Below are 16325 nucleotides of genomic sequence, written 5' to 3' on the forward strand. Positions count from 1 at the left end.
CAAGATACTTGTCATATCATTTAAATGTAGTTAGGGCAAGTAGAAAGGCATTAGAGATTTCAAGATAAGATAAGAGTGTCCTGAAGATCTTTACATCCAAGCATCCAGACCAGGAAATATGTCACTGTTCTACATTTTTTTTAGTAACTGTGGTTAACATTGACAGTAAAATGTATGTAGTACAGTTTAAATCTTTTCATTTTAAGAAAACTTCATGAAATTAAGTTTATATTTGGTGCAATGCAATCTGTTCCCTCAAGGCTTTGACCTTCCTTTCATCTGCAAGTTTATTCTCTTTACCTTTTCATCAACTGGAGCACTTCATACTATGTCTCTGCTTTGCTATACCTGCAAAAATAAGAAAGAATAAGAAAGCAGCTGCTTTGCCATATCTACATGCTTGGGTTGATGTCATTACAGGATTTGTGGTAGCATGGTTGCTTTAGTGCAGGATCATCAAGAGGTGGTTGCTGACCAAAGATCATCTCACAGCTCATGTCTTCAAAATCTGGAAGTCAGCATGCATCATAACCATTTGACATAGGTCATATCTGTTTTTGCAGAAGTTCAGTAGATAATAATACAAGAATACAAACTATGTCTTCTCCATACAATGGGTGATTCTTTAACCTCCAATATCTTGTCTGTTCTTCCAACCATTTTATTTATTGAATTCGAACAAAGATTTCCTTCAGGAATAAACTAGATTTTTAGACTGTAAATCTTAGTTGCTTCTTGCAGTTGTCCAAATCAATATGGTGGTATTTGCATTAACAAACTTTGTGATAATTTTCAAAGTACTTGCACAAGTATTGGAGCACAAAACTTGACTTTCTATTCCAGTGGTTGATACTAGTGTCCAGTTGAGGGGAAGTGATGAAACAAAGAGACATTTCTTCTCAAACACCTTGATGAATGGAAGAATGTGGAGCACAACAATGGCTGATGTAATCCATCTTTACTCATTGCATAAAGGACCGCAGACAGGGGAACTAATCTCCTAGAAAAATCTAATAAAGAAGACGATAAGAAGTGCTTTACACTCCCCTAATCTATGAAAAGATTAGTGTTGTGATATTTTGAAATCACTTTCTGTGGAGAATTTTTACATATTTCATTGTCAGATGGAGATGAATTTAATTCTCCATTCTTTCATTGTTGTATTAGCAGTTTAATATTTCATTTGTTCTGGAAAAACCTCCTTTTGTAATTTCCAATTGACATGATGCTTATCCAAATATACAAGGAACCTTCCATCAAAAAAATATAACAAGTTTTGGTGCCAATTTCAATCCAGAAGTATAGTTGTTGAGTTTATAGACCGATGAGTTCGGATATCCTGGAATATGGAAATATCAACCAGAGGTATTTCATATGGTTCAAATGTCCTACAAATTCTCAAGGAGATAATATCTAATTTTTACATATCTTTGAGCAATCATGTCAACAAGTTATAGGATACTACAAAATATTATCTGGTAAATTAGAATTGCAATATGATAGGCATATATAGGAGGAACAATTCTTTGAGAGTGATCATTTTTAAGGAGCATACTTGGAACCATATAGATAGGCATGCCAAGTGAATCCTGGATGAACTTCTGACTTGGAATCTTGCATAAGTTTGTGCACATCCCAACACAGTTGGTGCTCTCAAGAAACCTACATGGCAGAAAATTTTTCTTCTTGAAAAGATTCAGAATAACAAAATCTTGATTTGTGTCTTGACCAAAATTGACAAATGCTCGATTATTGTCCCTAAAAAACCAAAGGATTAATATTTGTCTATGATATGAAAAGGGATTAGAGTATACCTGCATTTGGGGATGTAAACCACATTTTTCTCTGATTTCCCCTTGATTTCAGATTTCCTGACCTACCATGACAAGTTTCAGTATCATTTTAGATTTATCATCCAAGAACTTCCAGTCTAACAGCAGTCAGCTATTAAAACAAGCTACTAAAAGCAGTCCGGGGGTATTTTCATACTCGGTTGTAATTTATATGATTTCCTTCCAAATGCTAGAGATGAAATCTTCATGCATAGACTATTGGCATAAATTATAGAGGATTAGGGTTTGTACCTCGCAGCGGCCAATCAGCCAAGGGAAGAACATGGTAGTGAAAGCTGCAAAGTACTCTCTTGAAAATGTTGAAGGTGGAAGTAAAATCTTTATCTGGAATTTCAGTGTCAAATTGCATTAGCAATCTAGTGCTTCCGAGGACAAACAAAAAACATCATCTATGTATGCTGTGTCGCAAACAATAAACTTGTAGGGAACATTAGATTTCTTCTTTATCCAATGTTTCTTGTCGGCATGTTGTAGCTGAAACTCTAAACTTTTACTGCAGTACAGACTTTTGCAGAATTGAGAATTTACTTGTGATCATACGACTGCAGAGTATGTGAAAGACATGGATCATTGATGAATGATAATCATAATCTAAACCAAATTGTGTGGATGTTGGCTAAGGATGATATGCTTAAAACACATTCAGGCACACTTTGGTTCTCCATATTTGGGATTGATTAATATGGCAATTGGAAGTCAACTTGCCATTGTTAGAATGGCTGATGGAAAGGCCTCCTGGAGAGATCTGATCACCAAGCCCTGCTGTGCTTTGGTATCAAATTTCTTAGAAATCATGATTGCTGCCGCAACTAAGCTCTCATATCCTTCCTTCTTGTTTGTCATGCCTGAGAATCAAATCAGCTGCTTTCAGGTTATTCTGCACAGAAAGTAATTCTGTAGAAGAAATCAGCATCATCACTCATCTCTTCTTTCTCTGTTTTAACTCAACCGTAATAAAATCTCCACCAATATAAGCATTTGCATTTTCTCAAAAAAAAAAAAAACATCTTAAGATGTCTGTGACACCATAACAAGCTTTTACAAGAGCCTAAAAGAATCCACTTATCAACAAATTGAATAATATATGGTGTTAAAACCACTAGAAAATTTTAGCATGTGAAAGAAAAAGAGTGACACATGATATTTTATTTTTTTCTTCCTCTATAAATTCTATTTTTAGTGATGAGAACTCTCCTGTTTTCTTTTTCCAAAACAGAAGGAGATGTAAAGACATAGACAAACATCCTATCTCATGGCAAGTTTAATTCATAGGGACAGTCCTCCCTTCAAGAAAAGCCAATCCTATGCTCGAGCAAAATTGACTAACAAGTCAGAGAATAAGTATTCTCTCCATAGATATGTTTTAACTTTATAATATGAGAAAAACAGCAAGCAGACCAAATATGTCTCTTTTCTTGCTAAAGGCAGGTTTTAGCGCAAAAATAGGCTCGAGACCAAAATAAGCACCATTGTAACCTGTAACTCCATTGCTAAGTTTCTTTTGATTGTGTGTTGACTCTATGATAAAGACTTGGATTTGGTGACACACAAAGAAGAGGTTACCAAAAGAAGAAGAATAGAAAGAAGAACGAAATGCATATCTTTGAATGAAACACGCTTGTGTTCTTCAGAACGATATACTTAAAAGGGTAGAAAGCACATGAATAACCTGTGGTGGCTTCAATGGCGCTTGAAAGGTGGTGGATGGCGAGACGCTCGAACCAGTTGTCCTTGTACACAGTCTTGTCCCTCGGTGCCGCCGCCGCCACCACCCTCTCGTCGGTGGTCACCCTCATCACAACCACCGAACGCCGGAGATTTCTACTCGGCGGCCTCTGTTGGCCCAACTCCATCCCTTGTGGTCTTCTGCTCCCTGGAAGACTTCGTAGCCCCCCATGATGAAGAATAGTAGCTCTCATTATGTGTGTGCGGAAGTGTGCGTCTTTGTGAGTTTATATACTGATATTTCAAGGAAGAAGATTGAGAGAAGAAACAAAGAAACAAAAAAGGTTTAAAGAGCATCTTCGGGAGGGATGTGAGAAGAATAATAGATCTTTTGTTGCGTAGAGAAAAGAAAGGGACATTCTTAAGGTGCGAAGCTCATTGGATTCTCTTAAAGATCCTTTAAGGTGTGAGAGGTATAAATGACAGTATCAAGCATGCATGTCTTTTGCTATTAACTATTTGGAAATATATATAAGCTTAGTCATTTATTTCTGAAACAAAAATTCAAGGTCTGATCAAAATATGGACACATTGTTCTTGAGGTAGCCAAAGGTATCTTAGGAGGTATCGACAGAGATCAAAGAAGACAAGATGTCTGTTCCAATCCATACAAGAAAGGCCGGCAAGGATTTAGCTGAAGAAGATTCGCTACTGGAGAAATAAAATGTAATAAAATAAGATTAAAAAAATTCTACCATTAACAGCAAATGTAATATCATTTGCTGTAATTGAGGAGTTAATTAAAGTAAATCAAAGCAGAATCCCGCCTGGGCTCGAAGGTGTTAGCTAATTAAATTAAAATAAGATGTCTATAATTGAGGAGTTAATGTTTCAAAGATTTCAAGTAGTTTAACTTTGCAGTATATCACAAAATTCTTGAGGAGCCTTAAACTCTAAACAAACATAATTATCCAAAGTATCGTCAGCTAATTAATTAGTTATTTTTAGTATTTTGATCTTTATACTTTAAAAAGTTATATTGATATTTCGTGAAACATATATGTCTATTTACCCTAATGATATTAGTTTTACCAATAGAAATATGAAAATAAAAAATAAAAAAAGATAACTTTAATATTCTAATTGGTGGCGGTGGATAGCGTTAGTGGTGGTGGATGACAGTGCCTTTAGTATCGACACCGACACAATTGTCAAGCGGCCTTTTCATCGCTCTATATCTACGTTGGCGTTCTGTCGTTGTAGAATCGAAGGTTACTGTCGAAGTCGTCGCGAAGATCCACCACCTATCAAAGCAGGACTTGAAGATGCGTACCCCCCTCGCTGATGCCAGCAGCACCATGCCCCTCCTTGTCACCCGCCTCTTCTTCAACAGGGGAGAGGAGGCGAAAGGCAATAACAAAGGCATCGAGGATATCTAGGGTGCACATGAGCACCTTGTGAGCGAAGATGGAGAGGTTGAGGAGGGCAACGATATGATGTTGAGGGCAACGGTGATGTTTTTTTCTTTGCCTTCGTCACGAACGAGTGGTAGTGATAGTGGTTGAGAAGACGGGTGGCAAGGAGGGGCGTGACGTTGACATCGACAAGAGGGGCATGCATCTTTGGGTCTATTTCAATAGACGATGAATCTTCACAATAACTTCGCTAACGGAGTTCAATTCCGTGGTGACAGAACCAATGTAGATACAAAGCGATGAAAGGATCGCTCGATAATTGCATTGACGTCGATATCATCATACGTTGTTAATGAATATAGATATTTCACTCTCATAAATACAGTTATACTAATATAATCTATACCAATATAATCTATAAAGCATAGAGATCAAATGAACTAATCAAATGAAATAATTTATAATTAGCGGAGGGTGGTGGAAAAAGATTTCACTTTTCTTATTTTATGGTGGTTATCTGCGAGCAGGCGTTGCTATCTTCATTCCCCCGCACTCCTCTCTCCCAATTCTTGAAGATGTCGGCGGCGCAGTTTAGCAGCTCGTGCGCATGCGCTGGCCTGCGCGGCCCCCTCCTCCCTCCGCCGCGACGCGGCGGCCGGAGGTCCCTTTGCTCCGCCGTGCCCAGCGGCAACTCGTATCTCGACATGTGGAAGAAGGCCATGGAGCGCAAGCGCCGGGCGCAGCAGTCCCGCGGGACCAGAGACGGCGGCGAGGGCGGCAAGTCGCCGTCGCTGGAGGCCAAGACGGAGTGCTTCAATCAGCTCCTCCAGGTGCCCACGGAGGAGCGAGACAGGGTCCAGCGGCTTCAGGTCATCGACCGCGCGGCTGCAGCTTTCGCCGCCGCCCGTGCCATCCTCAACGAGTCTCCCGTGGCTCGCTCAACGCCGGATCTCTCTGAGCGCCCGGAAATGTCTCGTGCTAAACAAGGTGCGTCTCCCGCTGCCCAATTTGCTTTATAGTGATTGTTCTGCTGGAAAGATTGGTTCTTGGCATCAAGTAATCTTTTCTTGAAATAATTGATATTCGAGCTACAATTCGTTGTGTAGGAGCTTTTGATTTCAAAAAGGGTATTTGCTTTTTGCCAAAATAGTCTTACTTTCTTTAGCACTGAAATGGTGTTGAAAACTTTAGGAAGCATGTCATCTTGTTCTCCATGTCGGAGTTGAAGACAACAAAACTGTATCAATGCAACTGTGCAGATTAGATGGGTGGATATTGTTCTAAGTGTCATTTAAACCCTGGGAAATTTTTCTGTACGGAGAAGTTGCATGTAAAGAGACATCTATCTCTCTCTACTTGCAATCTCCTGCAATGCCAGTGAAATGCTCTTTTAACAGGTATAAAAGCAACACCTGGTTGTTTCTTTAAATCGTATCTCATTGTTCTTTATGCTTTATAAATGTCTTCAATATAATTTAGCCGTTTTCGATCATATGTAGCGATGGTATGGCTTCTTTAGGTGTTGCTATAGCTGAGATACTCCTGGATATTTCTTCTACATGAGTCAGACTAGTTTGCGGTCTATGTTTATTTAAGATCAATCAGCCATCATTCATTCTCTTACCATATAGTATCTTTTAAAGAAGAAAAGGGAGCAGACAAAATCTTCAAGAAAATGCATGTGAATCCAAGCTAGAATCAACATATTGGGATAACTAGTGCAGATCATCCTGCTGGATATTATGAACCTTTGGTATCACATAAGAAAGAATGGCATTTGGGAATGCCCAAGGCTAACTGCTGATGTAGCTTGGCCTAGCTTGCTGACTTGTGGGACCATTGCTCATGACATGCTGACATGAGGTTGAGCACAATGCTTTGCTTGGCATCCTCCCATGTCATGCCAATCTGTTGTTATCCAGACTTGTATATTTTGCTAGCGGGGTATTCTGAGTTCATACATTTTACTAATTATTTTTAACTGTGTTCCCAGTAATTCCAAAAACTTAAGCTATTAAAAAAGACTCAAATCTGTGTTAAATTTTAACATTTCCTTTGACATGCAAGACAGATTATATTTGGTACATAAAACTAAACCAAAGTGTATGGTGCAAGCCAAGTAGAAAGAAAAATATTGCACAAATACTATGTTAAAGATTTTAATTGGGTTATCAGTAACCCCACAAGGGCTCAATCTATATTAAATTCTCACACATCCTTTGTATTTTTGGCATGTACATAGGTTGGAATCTGACCGAAGCTGATTAGCTACAAAACACTTGTTTTAGTCTTTATTTAAATCTTATGACATCTAGATGAGCTTTGTTGCTGTTGATATATATACTTTCTTAAACTTTATTTACATGACTGTTCTATCACCTACATTTGAGAAAATGATGACAAAATTTTCATGGTAATATATGTTTCTTAGTTGTTACCGCTAAGTTCTAGTCATAATAAGTACTTGATAATTAGATATTGATGTAGGCTTTTCCTCTTCTTGCCTGCAATAAAGATCATATCTTTTAACATTGTTCATTGTGTTCTACTTTGTCTATATCCAGTATAGAGCAGAAACCTGGTAGGTGATTCTTTTTACTAGAATTCATCATTTGTTTAGGATTGCAGCATGAAGATTCATTCCTCTATCAATCAGTTACTCTGCAAAATGGACCTCCTGGCCCAGATTTTTGGTCATGGTCACCTCCTTCAGACACTAAGAGGGAACCAATTGAAGCAAGCACTGGCCTGAGATCTGCACCAAAGTTGTTATCACAGACATATCCATCCAATTTGGTGATAGAAAAAGAAAAGACTATTGAGTTTTTAGCCATCCCTATGGAGAGCACACTATTTGGATGCAAACATAATCCTCCTCATCCACCTCTGCAATCTCTTGTAGAGGTTGATAAAGTGGGAAAAAAGACCACTTTAAATGCATCTATTGCAGCAGAGGAGAAAATGTGTGGTCAGCTATTCTCAGGGCAAGCCGCTGAGGCTGTTGAAGCTCTTAGTAAAAGTAATGGAGCATCAGAATATGGCATGGATCTGGGTGGATCACAATGGTGGAGAGAGACAGGAATAGAGGAAAGACCTGATGGAGTGGTTTGCAAGTGGACATTGACTAGAGGTGTAAGCGCAGATGAAACTGTTGAGTGGGAAGATAAGTTCTGGGAGGCTGCTGATCAATATGATTATAAAGAGTTGGGTTCAGAGAAGTCTGGCCGCGATGCATCTGGAAATGTATGGCGTGAATATTGGAAGGAGTCAATGTGGCAGGTGAATCCTTTTTTTCTCCTTTTGCTCCTGTGGTTTTATTTTTATTGTCTTATAATGAAAACCAATATCCTGGATGTGATTTCAGAATTACCAGCTTGTGGACTTCCCTTTCCTTTCTAGAAATTTCATTTATTTTTAAACTGTTTGTAGACTGCAATTAGTTGTCCTCATGACTGTGGTTAAGAGAAATATTGTGTGTTTATATTTTAAGGTTGTACAAACAACAGTCTTTAAATATCTTCTTTTTTTTTTTCTTTTTTTCACATTGACAACTTGGTTCAACAAAACATCAAAAAATATTATGAAAATTAAATAAAGTCCTATTGTTGGACTTCTTACAGGGTGTAGAGTAGTGGCACAAATATAATCTTCCAGCAGTACTGTGTGGTCAATCCCTGACTGCAGTTAACATAGATAATAGCATGTTTACATTGTTAAGACTGTACATCCAGGAAAATTGATGGAGCTGAATTTTTTGTATTGACAACTCTATTCAACATAATCTTGACAACCTACTAGTTCTGTTATGCTACACAAAGGCTGCAAAATGTGTACATATATAAGATTTTTTGAGTACTATGTGAGGTCAAGCTTTTGACCTTCTTTGTGAATTCTTTCTTAGGACATGAGAAGGGGCATTATCCATATGGAGAATACTGCAGACAAGTGGGGGAAGAATGGCAAGGGTGATGAGTGGCAAGAGAAATGGTGGGAACATTATGATTCTTCTGGGTATGCTGAGAAATGGGCACACAAATGGTGCTCTATAGAACCAAAGACACCATTGGAAGCTGGCCATGCTCATGTTTGGCACGAGAGGTATGAATCAACTCATTGATATCTTGTGAAATTTGTATCTCTTGGAAAACTTGGTTGGCTGATACAGTTAGCAAATAGTAATCATTTACAAACACGATCTTATTGTCTAGAGCCAGAATTCTTATTCACTAAGTTTTTTATTGAAAAATGTTTGTGACATGTAGAGCTAACTGTAATGCATCTTCTTTTGATGAGCTTATCTTCCTTTACTTCCATCATTTTTTTACTCCAAGAAGAAAGACAGAAGCCTAAACTTTAGTGTTGAAATAAGAAAATGGAACAAGACCTGCTTCGTTTTCTTGTCTTACCTCTGACTCTTAACTGAGCAGTTATACATCAAAATAACTGTTCTTCCTGGAGAGCATTGATATTTTCCTCTCAGCAAGGTTGAGCAAATTGATATGTAGTTTTTGATAATTTTACCATTCTAAGCCTTTGATATAAGGTTTCTAGGACTCAGTATGTTGTAATATGAAAGTCTCTGTGATTCATCATTTTCCATTGCTTTATTCTTGTGGCTTTTCTGTTATACTTGTTTAGTGTGGAATCAAGTTGGTTTCCTTTTCTTTTCAAGGAAACTATGAGGAGTATCCCCAGCTGTAAATTCAAAATTGATGCAATGATACAGAGAGAGGGCAAGTACAGTGGTTAGGATGTTTTCCTCTGCTCCTAATCGATTTTATGGAAGAAGTGATACATATCTACCCTCTTAATGGATATGTTGAGAATCTCTTAATGGATATGTTGAGAATCTCTTATTTACCTTATTCTTTAATTTGTATTCTGACGTTAGTTAACGATCATAGGACCGATCTGTGTGTCTATGACTTGGCAATTGCCCTGTGGAAAAGTGAACTGTCACTTCATGTGATTGTACATATAATCTTGTATTTGTTAGGTTCTTGAAGGTATCAATGCACTGTGAAGGTTGCATCATGGTACACTTTCAGACACCATAAAGATATGCTTTAAAAAAAACATCAAGGAAAAAGAAAACCTCCAATTTGGTCTATTTAGCCTTTACAATTGTCAGTTAATTTCTGGTGCTATAGTCTATCAAGCTCCAGACATATAGATAAAGCCATTTTCCTAGTACCATTAAATTGTGATTTAAAAGCTTTTATAAATTGAAATCATTGAACAAGCATTCTTCTTGTTATATTCATCTATAATGTTTCTTACAGATGGGGGGAGAAGTACGATGGTAATGGTGGTAGCATGAAATACACCGACAAGTGGGCAAAGCGGTCAGAAGGTGATGGTTGGTCAAAATGGGGAGACAAGTGGGATGAACACTTTGATTCAAATGGCCATGGAGTAAAGCAGGGCGAAACATGGTGGGAAGGGCGGCATGGGGAACAATGGAATCGCACATGGGGGGAGTGGCACAATGGCTCCGGATGGGTGCACAAGTATGGCAAGAGCAGCAACGGGGAGCACTGGGACACACATGTGCAGCAAGAGACATGGTACGAGAGGTTCCCGCACTATGGATTCGAGCATTGCTTTGAAAACTCTGTGCAACTCAGAGCAGTTTGAAAGCCACTTGACACATTGTAAGCCAGACCGGAACTTTCTATTCCTTGTGTGTAAACTATACATTTTATTGTATCTTTTCTGGTGATTAAATTGATGTGTGTTTTGGATATAGTGGTTTTAATCATGGCTTTGTCATTACAACTGGTTCCACTTGATTGTTCCAAAGTACTGAATACATGGAATAATAAGGAATGATGAGGGGGCAAAGGTGTAGTTATAAAAATCAATTTGGTAATATCTTTTGGGTTGACTTACTGTGAAGTGTAATCAGATCTTACTGATTCTTGTAGTTCTGACTCGTATCCATATCAATATCCAAGAGATTTCAGAATATGGATTTGACATTGTGGATTCTGTGTTCATCTGATTCTTTTATTATTCTTAGCTGAGCCTGCTTTTGTAACAGGAAATGCCAATGTTCTAACGGCTGCCGTGCAGGTAGATATTGTTCTGACCTATCATGTTCAACAGCTCAATTATGAACAAAGTGATCATGTTGAGCTCAATAAATTAGGAAGATAATAGATTTTGAATTTTCAGTCACATCATATAAACAATTCTACCGGATTGTGAGGAACGCATTGCTGAATTCATGTGTATGACCAAAAATCTTGATGAAAGTCTACGGAATCATGATGTCAGCAAAACGCACAAGATCCGTTCATGGTGAGCAACTCCTCTTCAGGTCATGGCCACAGAATCGAGTTCTGGGAAGATCATCGGCGCAACAACGGCAAGATTGCTTCAAGATTCCTTGGCCTGTTCGTCCAAATTATAATTAGTGGACGAGGAATCCCAGTTATACTGCTGATGCTGAGGGACTAATAATGGCTTTCTATGATCTACTTGATGCTGCAACCTTACCAACCAGAGACAGTTTACTGGAGATGGACATCTTATGTCAGATTCACCACCAAAACCAGGCTCTCCTCATGAAAGAACGATGAGCTTTCTGAAGTCAAACTTTCTGCAAGTTGTTTGTAGAGTGCGTGAAACAGTAGTGGAATCAGCTCAAGCACTGCATGATGTCTTATCAACTAAACCTCCAGTTTTTTAGCATCAAAACATTCATCAATGGAACTAATGTCTTTGAATCCTCAACCCAGCTGCCCCTCCTCGAAGATCCCATCCACCTTCACCGAAAAATCCAACCTCAGCCGCCCCAAATCCAACTAAAGAAACGGGTTGACTTTTTTTGGTCTCCTGGCAGTTGCTGATGTGGCCATGGTATATGTGGTGGACAGCTTAAAGTACAGTATTGAACTCGGGACGAAGCTCGATTGATCACTTGATAGATGTCAGGTAACTTCTTCTCGGCCTCCAGAACCAAGAGATTTCTCCATGGGAGCAACATAACCTTTCTCGGAAGTTTTGCTGTGGCTAAAGAAGAGAGATACGAAAGTACCAAGAAACAAGGCCTTGTCAAAAAGTCATTACTGCTCTCTGAAACCATGTCCTCCCTTCTCTCTCCCCCATTGTTCAGCCTACAAAAGGAGAGTCCGCCTCCCTTTGTTTGCAGTAGTAACGGTTTCATGGACTTCACATCTGAGCTTCAAGAGGCTTTCTCCCTCTTTGACAAAGATGGAGATGGTGTTCTGTCATCAATCCTTTCTGCCCTTTGTCTTAGTTCTCTTATGCTGTTCTCAGATTTTGATACGAGTCTTTTTTTTTTCTTTTTTTCTTTTTTTTTTATATCGAAGTTCTCATGTCTGTCAAACTTTTCTCTCTTGTTCCTTTAGGTTGGCCAGTGTTTGTCTTGTTTTGTGTCTTCTACTTAAATTTGCTTCCCTTTTGTTGATTCTAAGAAGAGAATGGCTTCTGGTGAATTCACTTGTTGGACTAGATATTAAGAAATCTTTTCACCAATTGCCTTTTGTTTTTCATGCTCATGAACTTCTGCAAAGACATCCATAAATTTAACATGTTGCATGATGGAACAATAAGATTATGCTTAATTTAGTCTGCTATTAGGCTTTTGAATTCTCATTTTGCTTGTGTTATCTTCAAATTTTGTCTGTTCATGGAGTTTGCCCTACTTGTTATGCTGAAACTACCAGCCAATTAATCCATTAAACCTTAGGACAAATTTGTCTGATGTGATCACTATATTAATTCCAGAACTCCAACAATTATGAAGCATATCCTGTGCTGCTTGTTACTTATTCTTGTAGAAAAAATATTTTAGGCTGTGCAGGTTTTGGGACATAACAAGTCACAGTTTTGGATCAAAAAGTTGTCCTTCGAATTCAGATTGTCCTGTTTGCTGAATTCTGCTGACAACCATAAAAACAAGTCCTTTGTTATTCTGAACTAATTTGCAGTTTCCTTTTTCTTGGAGCAAGAAGTAGTTTGTAGCTTATTTCTAGTCAGTGAGAATGATACTGCTTTGATGTTTCTCATGTAATTTTTTTCAAGACATAATTTGCTTCTCAGTTCCTGTTTTGACATGACAGGATGCATCACACTTGAAGAACTCGCCAGTGTCATCCGTCCATTAGGCCACAACCCAACAGAACAAGAGCTGCAGGATATGATCAGGGAGGTTGATGTCAATGGCAACGGGACTATTGAGTTCAATGAGTTCTTCAACATAATGGCTTGGAAAATGAAGGTGATCTGCTTGCGCTTCTTCTCCAAATAATTAACTTCAGCTGATGAACTTAAAAGTTCCAATATGAAATAATTAAGATTGAAGAGATTACAGTACCTGCTCAAAATCTTACAGTTGTGTTCTTCCTGGATTTGTAGGAGGCTGATGCTGAAGAAGAAATGAGAGAAGCCTTTAAGGTTTTTGACAAAGACCAGAATGGATATATCTCAGATTCTGAGGTAATTGTTGGGCAGTGCTATTTTTCTTTATATACCTCTTTCAGCAAACATCTTTGTGTATGATAAATGTTTCGAATGGGTGACCAAAAATCCCAATCAAAACATTTCTCATGGTATCAAATGTTCTAGACTAAAACCGGTTTGCAAATGAGAGGGGATGTTAAGACTTAATAGCTTAAGCATCTGAAATTATTGATCATCCCAATCGAAACATTTATCATGGTATCGGAGCATGTGAAAAATATATCGAGTCATTTCATAACAGCTTAAACTTTTTGGATTATTGATAACCCAATCAAAATCTTCATCAATATATACCAGTATGAAATGAAATCTACATTCACTGAGAGTAGATCAGGTAGCAGCCCTTTAAAATTTCTGAATACTAAATCTTGACTTTGTACTCTGCTGAATTGATGAATTCTGTCACACTAATATTATCAGTTGGTGCTAATTTATTTGTGTATGAATAGCATTCTTTTATTGGATGCAGCTGATGAGTGTAATGATTAATCTTGGAGAGGAAGTAACATATGATGAGGTTAAGGAGATGATTAGAGAGGCTGACATCAATGGTGATGGCCAAGTAGACTTTTATGAGTTCTCCAAGATGATGATGGCTGTCCAAACTAAGTTCTGAAGACACACCGAAGAATGTTGGATTTCCACTTTTATTTCTTCTAAATTGCAGATGAAATGATATAAGTACATGTTTCATATTTTTCATTTATGGTTGTTGTTTATAATATTTTATGGAGATTCAGTATTGGTGTCCCATGGTCAAAACATTTTAGTCCTTGCCTATGTCAACATATCTCTGTCTCTTGGTAGAGTTGCTTAATCATATTAATATGATGAATATTCTCAACCAATCGGGATTTGATATGCCGAAGTCTAATTAGCTCAAAAATGATAAAATAAGTCAGTGAGGATTGTAATATGAAAATATTCCCTAAATCATTATTGATTCAATGTTTATTTACCCAATTGTTTATCATTATAATCTCTGAGATATTAATAGGGGCCTCTTAAGTACCATACAAACTCTTTGGACTGTTTGAATTTTGATAGATTATGATTTGAGTATCAAAGGGACCTCACAAGAAACACCCCCGCTTGAATCATTCATCAAAATCAAAGGAACATCCTGAGCGATCACCCCAAGGAGCTCAACTTGATATCCTTGAGCTCACAGCCTATCTTAGGAAGCTAAGTCAGAAATCTCATATTGAGATTCATACAAACAAATTTGGGTTTACAACTTGACAAGACTTAGCGGACCAGGTCGGATCAATCTCAGTACATCATCATGCTGATGACCAAACAGTCTGCATGTCAAACCTTTCTTCTGAGAGTATATGTCTGCATGCACTTGATTGTATCAAAGTAATCATCTTTCCATAGGTTGATGCTTTTTGCAGGCAAACTTTTAGTTAGCTACAAAGTTCAAATAATAAGCAGTAAAGTCAGAACTCTGCACCTGTGAATGTCACTAACCATATGGCCTACTTCAATTCAGTCATTTGGTTACAAACGTCAAATGACTTATATATTGTTAAAAAAAATACTAAATCAACTTGTATTAAAGAATATTCCTGCATTATCAACTTGTATAAATTATAAATCAATGACAAGTACATTTCTATGATTCTATGATTATTTTTTAAGGAAAAGGTGATCTAGGAAAGTTTGAAATATTGTTTTGACATGTAATCAAAGGGTTGATTACATATTACCCTCTCTGGTTAGATTTCTTTAGCATTTTGGTACCTAGACTTCAAAAATTTATATTGGAATCTTTATAGTTATGAAAGCACGAAAATAATTGGCAAAAAGATAATTTTAACGTCTCAGTTACATTTTCAATGATTGTGGATGGCAACGTCACTGGGAGTCATGGGTGACTGTTATGGATGAAGAGGGGGAGCGATGACAAGAGGTGAGGCAACCAAGTAGATGTCGACGCTCTGCAACTACATCAATGCTACTTGACAACTATATTGGCATCGACACAGATACAAAGCGACGAAAGGGTCGCTCGGCATGTGCATCGACGTCTACGCAGATGCAAATGCAAAGTGCTGCTCAGTATCTACATCGGCGCCGACATAGATGCAGAGCGTTGTCACCCTTCCTCACATCGTTGTCGGCACTGACGCAGATGCAAAGCGATGCCACTCTGCATTTGCATCTGCGTCGGTACCGATGCAAATGCCTAGTGACATTGTTTTGCATCTACGTCGGTGTCGATGCAGATGCTAAGTGCCACTTTCGTCACTCTGTGTCGGCGCTAATGCAGATACAGAGTATCGACATCTACGTCGTCGCCTTATCTCTTACTGTCGCTCTCCCTTCTCATCCATAATGGCTACCCACGACCCCCAATAGTGTCACCGTTAGTCATCACTGTAAACGTAATTAGGACGTTGAAATTATCTTTTTGCCTATCGTTTTCATGCTTCCATTACTAAAACTAACGACGTTAGGATAAATAAAATTAGATATTTTACTTTCATAATTATAGGGATTCTAATATAAATTTTTGAAGCCTAAGAACCGAAATGCTAAAGAGATCTAATTACAGGGGTAATATGTAATTAGTACGTAATCAGACTGCAGATTAGATGTTAAACAATTGAACATGTCCATTGAGGTTCAGAACATTTCGAGCACTAACCAGCAATAATAAAATGATTCATCTGAAGCTTTCCTAGTTTTCAGCAGCAATCAGGTCCACTGTAACTTCTACACCAAATGTGAAAGTCCTGCTTAAGGGATGCAAGGATAGCACTTGAAACATCATAATCTATTATTGAAGATAGCAGCAATCCTCACCTTACACAAACCGCATCTCAAAGCCAAAAATAAAAACCACTGATCTATCATTGAGGATCACCAAACAAGCCAACTTCTGAGGACATGTTCA

The 16325-nt window shown here is 38.0% G+C and overlaps 3 protein-coding genes and 1 long non-coding RNA gene across 4 annotated transcripts; 2 read left to right on the forward strand and 2 right to left on the reverse strand.

The window, feature by feature from the left end:
• Nucleotides 1-392: 392 nt before the first annotated feature.
• On the reverse strand, nucleotides 393-3755 carry LOC135597910 (beta-carotene isomerase D27, chloroplastic-like). The gene is made up of 6 exons (XM_065091417.1): nucleotides 3523-3755; nucleotides 2559-2698; nucleotides 2085-2177; nucleotides 1815-1876; nucleotides 1556-1662; nucleotides 393-508 (listed from the first exon to the last, which is right to left on the reverse strand). Exons 1-6 carry the CDS (start codon nucleotides 3704-3706, stop codon nucleotides 393-395), a joined length of 702 nt encoding a protein of 233 aa, XP_064947489.1. The 5' UTR covers nucleotides 3707-3755.
• A 1702-nt stretch (nucleotides 3756-5457) lies between these two features.
• Nucleotides 5458-10677, forward strand: LOC135598444 (protein LIKE EARLY STARVATION, chloroplastic-like). The gene is made up of 4 exons (XM_065092239.1): nucleotides 5458-5920; nucleotides 7554-8212; nucleotides 8835-9031; nucleotides 10216-10677. Exons 1-4 carry the CDS (start codon nucleotides 5509-5511, stop codon nucleotides 10568-10570), a joined length of 1623 nt encoding a protein of 540 aa, XP_064948311.1. The 5' UTR covers nucleotides 5458-5508; the 3' UTR covers nucleotides 10571-10677.
• A 1328-nt stretch (nucleotides 10678-12005) lies between these two features.
• LOC135585992 (uncharacterized) lies at nucleotides 12006-14173 on the forward strand. Its single transcript, XM_065091537.1, has 4 exons — nucleotides 12006-12160; nucleotides 13024-13181; nucleotides 13319-13399; nucleotides 13893-14173. The coding sequence occupies exons 1-4, from the start codon at nucleotides 12022-12024 to the stop codon at nucleotides 14037-14039; spliced, it is 525 nt and encodes a 174-aa protein (XP_064947609.1). The 5' UTR covers nucleotides 12006-12021; the 3' UTR covers nucleotides 14040-14173.
• A 371-nt stretch (nucleotides 14174-14544) lies between these two features.
• LOC103986189 (uncharacterized) lies at nucleotides 14545-16315 on the reverse strand. The gene is made up of 3 exons (XR_671784.3): nucleotides 16235-16315; nucleotides 16077-16144; nucleotides 14545-14836 (listed from the first exon to the last, which is right to left on the reverse strand). It is a non-coding gene; the product is annotated as an uncharacterized LOC103986189 (long non-coding RNA).
• Between the last annotated feature and the right edge of the window lie 10 nt (nucleotides 16316-16325).

The sequence above is a fragment of the Musa acuminata genome, chromosome BXJ2-1 (assembly GCF_036884655.1).
Source record: "Musa acuminata AAA Group cultivar baxijiao chromosome BXJ2-1, Cavendish_Baxijiao_AAA, whole genome shotgun sequence".
Classification (NCBI taxonomy): domain Eukaryota; kingdom Viridiplantae; phylum Streptophyta; class Magnoliopsida; order Zingiberales; family Musaceae; genus Musa; species Musa acuminata.